At 49.1% G+C, this 8,788-nt stretch overlaps 2 protein-coding genes across 2 annotated transcripts; both read right to left on the bottom strand.

The window, feature by feature from the left end:
- Positions 1–3,081: 3,081 nt before the first annotated feature.
- On the bottom strand, positions 3,082–4,567 carry LOC123175986 (L-type lectin-domain containing receptor kinase IX.1-like). Its single transcript, XM_044590419.1, has 2 exons — positions 4,266–4,567; positions 3,082–4,002 (listed from the first exon to the last, which is right to left on the bottom strand). Exons 1-2 carry the CDS (start codon positions 4,532–4,534, stop codon positions 3,216–3,218), a joined length of 1,056 nt encoding a protein of 351 aa, XP_044446354.1. The 5' UTR covers positions 4,535–4,567; the 3' UTR covers positions 3,082–3,215.
- A 1,384-nt stretch (positions 4,568–5,951) lies between these two features.
- Positions 5,952–8,392, bottom strand: LOC123175985 (L-type lectin-domain containing receptor kinase IX.1). The gene is made up of 2 exons (XM_044590417.1): positions 6,958–8,392; positions 5,952–6,859 (listed from the first exon to the last, which is right to left on the bottom strand). The coding sequence occupies exons 1-2, from the start codon at positions 8,364–8,366 to the stop codon at positions 6,076–6,078; spliced, it is 2,193 nt and encodes a 730-aa protein (XP_044446352.1). The 5' UTR covers positions 8,367–8,392; the 3' UTR covers positions 5,952–6,075.
- Between the last annotated feature and the right edge of the window lie 396 nt (positions 8,393–8,788).

Consider the following 8,788-nt stretch of genomic DNA (forward strand, 5'->3'; position numbering starts at 1 on the left):
GGACTAAAAATTAACTTCCACAAATGTGAAGTGATGTCCATAGGGATGGACGCGGCCGAAAGTGAACGGGTGGCCAACTTGCTCAATTGCAAACTTGGAAAGTTCCCGTTTACCTACCTCGGCCTCCCGATCGCAGAGAAGAAATGCTCGACTGCCGATTGGGAACCTCTCAACACTAAGGTGGCGGACTGGGTATGTCCGTGGAGAGGTCGATTTATGTCTTCAGGGGCAAGACTAATCCTTACTAACTCTAGCCTCTCGTCCCTACCCATGTTTTCCATGGGTATGTTCTTGTTGGCTGATGGGGTCCATAAGAAAATGGACACACCTCGGGCACGTTTCTTTTGGGAAGGAGCGGGTCCTAAACGGAAGTACCACATGGTTAAGTGGCAAGCCGTTTGTAGACCTAAAGCCCAGGGGGGCCTCGGGATCATCAACTCTAAGCTGATGAACATTGCACTTATGTGCAAGTGGATCTGGAAGCTGTCACAGGGAGGGACCGGGCTCTGGATTGACCTCCTCCGTGCCAAGTACTTCCCGCATGGGAATTTCTTTGAGGCATCACCTCACGGGTCACCTTTCTGGACCTCCATCCAATCCCTCAAACCATACTTCGCCAAAGGCGCGAGGTTCACGGTTAATAACGGCCGCTCCATCCGGTTTTGGCACGATGTTTAGATTGGCCAGCAACCCCTTTGGTCTGAGTTCCCCCATCTCTATTCCATCGCGGTTGAGCCCAATCAACTGGTGGCGTCGGCTCTTAGTGCCACCCCGCCCCCATCTACTTCAGAAGGGAGCTCTTGGGGCCGGAGCGGCCAGAGTGGGATCGCATGCGGGCTCTGATAGCGACCGTATGCTTGTCGGACTCCGCAGACGAGGTCTCTTGTAGACTTTCGGGCTCCGGCCGGTTCACTGTCAAGTCAATGTATAGAGAGCTGTGCCGCGGCCATGCCCCTATGGCAGCCATGGGGCTTTGGAAGGCGCGAATCCCGCTAAAGATTAAGGTGTTCCTTTGGCAATTATGCCAAGATCGCCTTCCTACCTCTATCAATATAGCTAAGCGCAATGGCCCTGCTTCCGGACCTTGCGCTTTGTGTCATAACGCGGAAGATGCTGACCACACGTTCTTCCGTTGTCCTTTGGCGCGTTTTGCTTGGAGCGCGGTCCGTGAGGCCGCTGGGGTGGATTGGGATCCACGCTCACGCTCTGAGCTTGTGTCTTACTTATCTTCGATCCAGGGCTCTCTACGCCGGATCATGTGGACGTGTGCTTCGGCCATGCTATGGGCCTTATGGCATATTCGTAACAAGTTTACTATTGAGGGAGCGTTTCCCTCTCACCCCGCTGATGTTATCTTCAAATGCATCTTATTCTTCCAGCAGTGGGCACCGCTGGAAAGACAACAGGACTCTGATCCCCATCGACAAGCTATCGCACGTCTTCGCTCAGGGTACTCGGCGTCCCGAGCCTCGTCTCCTTCGTCTGCTGCCTCATAGGGATGGGCAGCCCTTTTGGTCTTGTTTCTCTTTGAGCCTGCGTGCTCGTTAGTCTGGCTGGCTATGCCATGTAATGCACTTATCGCCGCTTTCGCCTTTTGGCACTTCTTCAAAACTTGGCTGTCTAGCTTTGGATCCGTTTAGTTGGTTTGTTCCATGTATGCACACTGCCTATGTTGAGGGCTTTATTAATTTAAAGCCGGACGTCTCTGACGTCTATGTTCTAAAAAAATATATCTAGAACTAAAATACATCTAGATGCATTCATTTCAATGACAAGTATTTCCGGACGGAGGAAATATATACAGAGGTATATGCATAAACTGTTCGTACGAGGAAACGCCAGCGACATAGTACCTATCAGTCCAGCTGGCCTTTCTTTGATTATTCTTTGTTGGGTCTTCTAGCTAGTCTTTCTCTTTTGGCAAAGCTCTAGCCCACTCTACCTTAAAAAGCTGAAACCTTCCAAGTCAGCTAGTCAGCAGCCACTCCGTGTCGGCCGAACCGACAAATCTAACTCTCTCGTGACTCAAAGCCAGAACCTTCGGCGTGGAGCTTGGCTATGTCAACACAACGCACATGGATGTTGGAAAAGATTTAGCGATTTTACGAATAAAATGCAGTTTACAGGGCTAAATGCCAGAGGGTATGACGTTGAATAGCTCAACACCAAAGGGTGTGACGTTTACACCTTGAGCTTTCTTAGCTCCGCGCCATTGTGCCGGCGTGTGCGTCGACGAGGGGTCAACTAGTCTACCACAACTCCTTGTCATACGTAGCTGAATCCAGTCCATCAACAACCCGTTGGGGTCTCCGGAAAGACGACCACCATTCGTTAGGATGTGCGCCTTGTAATGACTTATATCTTCCAAATAAAAAGTCCTTTTCATGTTAACCTCGTCCCCACGGCATTGCAGCTGATGTGACTAATGGCTGGTTGTGGGCGAAGATTCTCTCCACAGGGTTCCAATCCAAGCACACAAACAAACACAGGTATTTAATGAATGAAAAACCGTCCATTTTAGAGTAGACTGATTTTAAGTTTGATATAAATCAAATTTTTGCATCTTCAGGCATACAAGCATCGACACATGCCTGTCAATATCAAAGCTGTCTGGTTTCTTATTATTTTTAACAATTCGATATCGATCATTTTATTTTGCACTACACAAACAATAACATATGGCACTATCGAATAAAAACTCATTTTCCATGATTACTAAACCTCAATTAAAGTCTATCTTGCTATGGTTTACATGTTTCAAGGCTTGTAAAAACAAGTGTAATGGAGTGTTGTTCTAGATAAAGATTTCACACAAAAAAGAAACACATAAAAAACCCAGTCTACCTTATTATTATCACTTTAGCAAGCCAGTAAATAAACCACCGTGGAGATAACTGGGTTTAGGTAATGTTGGTATGTGCCACTAGAATTTTATATCTACTAAATGGCTCTTGATTGTAGTATGGCTTCGATTTCCTGATCATAACACATGAACTCTGTCTATGTTTTTATAAACACAGCCGGTCCTAAATCTAGAAAAAGAAAAAGAGTTGTGATAGGCTTAGTGAGCCAACATGAAAAACCAGCCATTCTTATGAATATGAAACACTCGACCATATTGATAACCATTCCAGCTGCTAGTCCCATCCTGGCATTATTAGTCATTACATCAATACTCCGGGAACATATCAAACGCATGCCATAAATTACTACTGCTACTGATGTTTGAGTAGTGAAGAAGAGGTCTTCGAACTGTTCGTCGAAGTGCTAGCATCAGAGGTTGTGGTACAAGAGGTGTCCATCGGCATGCTGGACCACGTCGTCGACGATGACATCCCAACGGTGTGGGAGGATGATGATGACGTCCCAATGATATTGGCCCAGGAGAGCGGCCTCAACGGCTCATACATCGGCACTGGCATCTTGGAAGGAAGCACCGGCAGCTGGTAGGCTTGGTCGACCTTGGGCTGGAGCGTGGCCAGGGCTGTCCTGATGGATGGTCGTGCGCTCGGGTTTGGGTGCGCGCACCACAACCCAACAACCATCACACTCTCCACCTCCGCAGTGTTGTAGTCACCGTTCAGCCGCTCGTCGGTGGCCTCAAGGATGGATCCCCGGCCATATAGTCCCCAGACCCACTCGACCAGCCGGAAGACGCCGCCATTCTTCTCCTTGTCCTGGTTGGCCAGGCTCATTGGCCTCCTGCCGCATGCCACCTCCAGTAGAACCACGCCGAAGCTGTACACGTCGGACTCGGCGCTTGCCTTGCCGGTGTTCACGCAATCGGGATCCAAGTAGCCTGGAGTTCCCGAGATTGCAGTCATGGTCTGCATCCCAGCGGCGTGGTCAACGAGCCTTGCGAGTCCGAAGTCGCCTAGCTTGGCTCCAAAGGACTCGTCAAGCATCACGTTGCTGGGCTTGATGTCCCGGTGAAGCACACATTGCTCCCACTCCTCGTGAAGGTAGAGCAGTGCAGACCCAAGCTCCAGCAATATCTTCATCCTGCGCTTGCATTTGCAACCATCAACATCTATATATAGTAACATGATCGCGCCCGGCCGCGCATACAAGATACATCTACTCCCTCCGTTTCTAAATATAAATCCTTTTAGAGATTTCAATATGGGATACATATGGAGCAAAATGAGTATCTACGCTCTAAAATATGTTTATATACATCCGTATGTAGTTTATATTGAAATCTGTAAAAAGACTTATATCTAGGAACGAAGGGAGTACTAATTAAGATCGATGGTACTACGTACCTCATTGGCCATGTGAGGAAGGTGCCCTGCTTGCCATGGAGATGGATGTCGAGGCTGCGATTGGGCATGAGCTCGTAGACCAGAAGGAGCTCCTGACCATGGCCATGGCACCAGCCTAGGAGCTGCACGAGGTTCCGGTGACGCAGCCTGCTTATCACCTTGACCTCGGATTTGTACTCCTTCTTTCCCTGTATGGAAGCAGGGCCGGTCCTGAGATTTTGGGGGCCCGGGGCGAAACTAAAACGCGGGGCCCTTAGTATAGACATCATAATAATAACAATGAAATATGTATAAAAGAAATATCGAAGGGTATAAAAGAGGGTATTGACGTTGAATAGCTCAACACCGAAGGGTGTGACGTTTACACCTTGAGCTTTCTTAGCTCCGTGCCATAGTGTCGGCGTGTGCGTTGACGGCGTCAACTAGTCTACCACAACTCCTTGTCATACGTAGCTGAATCCAGTCCATCAACAACCCGTTGGGGTCTCCGGAAAGACGACCACCATTCGTTAGGATGTGCGCCTTGTAATGACTTATATCTTCCAAATAAAAAGTCCTTTTCATGTTAACCTCGCCCCCCCGGCATTGCAGCTGATGTGACTAATGGCTGGTTGTGGGCGAAGATTCTCTCCACAGGGTTCCAATCCAAGCACACAAACAAACACATGTATTTAATGAATGAAAAACCGTCCATTTTAGAGTAGACTGATTTTAAGTTTGATATAAATAAATTTTTTTCATCTTCAGGCATACAAGCAGCGACACATGCATGTCACTATCAGAGCTGTCTGATTTCTTATATTTTAATAATTCGATATCAATCATTCTTTTTTTTTTTTGCACTACACAAACAATGGCATATGGCACTATCGACTAAGAACTCATTTTCCATGATTAAAAAACCTCAATTAAAGTCTTGCTTGCTATGGTTTACATGTTTCAAAGCTTGTAAAAACAAGTGTAATGGACTGTTGGTCTAGATAAAGATTTCACACAAAAAATAAACACAACAAAAACCCAGTCTACCTTATTATTATTACCTACCACCATAAACTATTCAGAGAACAAGTGATTTTATGTTTGTCATGGTCATCTGCCATGAAGGTCAGTAATCAGACCAACTCCAATGTGAAATTTGTACATATCATGGTCAGCTAGTATGTACTCCCTCCGTCCCATAATATAAAAACGTTTTTGTCACTACACTAGGATAAAAAACGCTCTTATATTATGGGACGGAGGGAGTATGTACTAAGTTATCGAAGATCTTGATATTGCAGCGATGCCTCTAACTTGAGCTTCATCTCCAGGCTTTTCGTGCACAGAACACTCGAAGTGCAAAGTTGAGGCTCAGATTATGTGCAAAAACGACATCAAGGAAGGAGTTGAGATCTTCAGAAGTGGGGCAATGTTGGGAATGCTGGCATGACCTTCTTTCTTGGTTACATCTTTGTTCCCAGTGTTTTCACTTTAGCAAGCAAGTAAATAAACCACCGTGGAGATAACTGGGTTTAGGTAATGTTGGTATGTGCCACTAGAATTTTATATCTACTAAATGGCTTTTGCTTGTAGTATGGCTTCGATTTCCTGATCATAACAGATGAACTTTGCCTATGTTTTTATAAACACGGCCGGTTCCAAATCTAGAGAAAGGAGGAGGGTTGTGATAGGTTTAGTGAGCCAACATAAAAAACCAAACATTCTTACGAATATGAAACACTCGAACATACTGATAACCATTCCAGCTGCCAGTCCCATCCTGGCATCATTAGTCATTACATCGACACTCCGGGAACAAGAATTACTACTGCTACTGATGTTTGAGTAGTGAAGAAGAGGTCTTCGAACTGTCTGTCGAAGTGCTAGCGTCGGAGGCTGTGGTGCAAGAAGTGTGCATCGGCATGCTGGACGACGTCGATGATGACATCCCAACGGTGTGGGAGGATGATGATGACATCCCAACGACATTGGCCCAGGAGAGTGGCCTCAACGGCTCATACATCGGCACTGGCATCTTGGAAGGAAGCACTGGCAGCTGGTAGGCTTGGTCGGCCTTGGGTTGGAGCGTGGCCAGGGCTGTCCTGATGGATGGTCGTGCACTCGGGTTTGGGTGCGCGCACCACAACCCGACAACCATCACGCTCTCCACCTCCGCAGCGTTGTAGTCACCGTTCAGCCGCTCGTCGGTGGCTTCAAGGATGGATCCCCGGCCATATAGTCCCCAGACCCACTCGACCAGCCGGAAGACGCCGCCATTCTTCTGCTTGTCCTGGTTGGCTGGGCTCATTGGCCTCCTGCCGCATGCCACCTCCAGTAGAACCACGCCGAAGCTGTACACATCGGAGTCGGCGCTGGCCTTGCCGGTGTTCACGCACTCGGGGTCCAAGTAGCCTGGAGTTCCCGCGATTGCAGTCATGGTCTGCATCCCAGCGGAGTGGTCAACGAGCCTTGCGAGTCCGAAGTCGCCTAGCTTGGCTCCAAAGGACTCGTCAAGCATGACGTTGCTGGGCTTGATGTCCCGGTGAAGCACACATTGCTCCCACTCCTCATGGAGGTACAGCAGTGCGGACCCAAGCTCCAGCAATATCCTCATCCTGCACTTGCACTTGCAACCATCAACATACATACAATACATATATGTAGACCAGCAGGAGCATACAACTTATAATGAAGATCCATGGTACGTACGTACCTCATTGGCCATGTGAGGAAGGTGCCCTGCTTGCCATGGAGATGGATGTCGAGGCTGCGATTGGGCATGAGCTCGTAGACCAGCAGGAGCTCCTTATCACGGCCATGGCACCAGCCAATGAGCTGCACGAGGTTCCGGTGACGCAGCCTGCTTATCACCTTGATCTCCGACTTGTACTCCTTCTTTCCTTGTATGGAAGACTGCAACCTTTTTATGGCCACGGCAAGCCCAGCTGGCTCTCTCAGATAGCCTTGGTAAACCGCACCAAAGCCACCTTGCCCAAGCTTCTCCTCCGCGGCGAAGTTCCTCGTCGCATCCACGAGCTCGTGGTATGGGAACCGCCTTGGCCTCGTCCCCATCTCAATCTCCGTCATCGGCTCGCCTTCGTCTTCTGAGTCTGTGTAATCCTCCTCCGTCTCCATGATGTTCCGACGACGACAGCATATTACAAGTGCCGCTACAGCGGCGAAGAGCAGCACAAGGAACATTGTTGCGCCGGCAGCCGCTCCGGCTATAACTCCAGAAACTGGTCCTGACGGGGAGTGTGGTGGTGGTGGTGGTTCTGGCCGTGGTTCCAACGAAGAGTCGAAGGACCAAGATGTTACATATATAATCGTATATGCACCAGTAAATGGGATGGCGTTGGACGTGGACGCGGAGAAGCCAACGGAGACCTGATCCGGCAGTGCGCTCTTGAGGTCAACCTTGAAGCTAAGGTTGTAGCTCTGTTTGTATTGCCGGAGGTAGTCCTCGACCCATAACGTCACCGCTAAGATGTTGGAAACATTGTCGTACTCGATCACCGCGGTCGAGGTCAGGGAGTAGCTCGTGAAGATGGAGCTCGGCAGGGGCAGTGTGCTCACCGATCTGAGGGAGTTGACGTCGATGCCGATGTGGTCGTAGCTGGCGTCGGGGTCGGATACTGTTGTATTGTTGAAGTTGTCGAACTCCACCGCCACGAACCGGCTGTCGCCGGACGCCACAGCGTCTGCACTTTGGTTAGTGAGGCCGAGGTTGTTGGCGGGGCCGTCGTCGGGTAGGCTAGACGGGTAGCTGGCGAGGAAAAATGCCATGCCCCTGTTGCTGTTGTCGCTGGACATGTCGAACTGGAACCGCGTGGTGAAGCTGGCCACCTCGCCGGTCGACTTGTCCCAGAGCTGCACCGGCTGGGCGTTGTACAACGCCCGGCCAATGATGTTGTCGACGCCGCTACCGTAACTCCTCGTGATGATGTAGGTCACTCCGTTGGGGCCGAAGGATGTGTTGCCTTCGATCTTGAAGTCCTTCTGGTCTTCTGTGCTAAACGTGGAGTAGTTGACGGACAAGGAGACGGCAGGAGTAGGAAGGTAGAAGAAGATGACGAGGTGGAGGAGGAGAGCACAAGTGGTGGCGTTCGAGAAGCCGACCATCCCGGGCACACTGGCGACGCTGCACAATCCTCTTGCTCGGTGCCTCGGTGTGTTGTTGGCGTGCAAACTTTATACATAAAGAAATTATTACGCGACAACGCCAGGAACAAGCGACCTAGTACTAGTCAGTCTAGCTGTCATTGTTTGATTATTCTTGGGTCTTCTAGCTAGTCTTTCTTTTTTGGAAATGCTCTAGCCAAGTCTAGAATGTTGAAACCTTCCAAGTCAACTAGTCAACTGCAATTCACTGTCGGCCGAACCGACAACAAGTTTTTTTTTTTAGACCATTATCCCGCTGGTTGCTGTTTTTTGAGATAGCCTTACCATGCTTGCTGCCTGGTCGAACCCACAACAAGCTAACTCTACTCTCGTGTGAAAGTTCGGCCAAAAATAACCAGTCTCCAAAACTTTAGGAGACCCCC

The sequence above is a fragment of the Triticum aestivum genome, unplaced genomic scaffold, assembly GCF_018294505.1.
Source record: "Triticum aestivum cultivar Chinese Spring unplaced genomic scaffold, IWGSC CS RefSeq v2.1 scaffold191089, whole genome shotgun sequence".
Lineage (NCBI taxonomy): Eukaryota > Viridiplantae > Streptophyta > Magnoliopsida > Poales > Poaceae > Triticum > Triticum aestivum.

Coding starts and splice junctions, on each gene's coding strand:
- LOC123175985 (XM_044590417.1), bottom strand. CDS start 8,366: ATGGTCGGCTTCTCGAACGCCACCACTTGTGCTCTCCTCCTCCACCTC. Junction 6,860..6,957: donor TTCCTCACATGGCCAATGAG/GTACGTACGTAC, acceptor GTGCAAGTGCAG/GATGAGGATATTGCTGGAGC.
- LOC123175986 (XM_044590419.1), bottom strand. CDS start 4,534: ATGATGTCTATACTAAGGGCCCCGCGTTTTAGTTTCGCCCCGGGCCCC. Junction 4,003..4,265: donor TTCCTCACATGGCCAATGAG/GTACGTAGTACC, acceptor ATGCAAGCGCAG/GATGAAGATATTGCTGGAGC.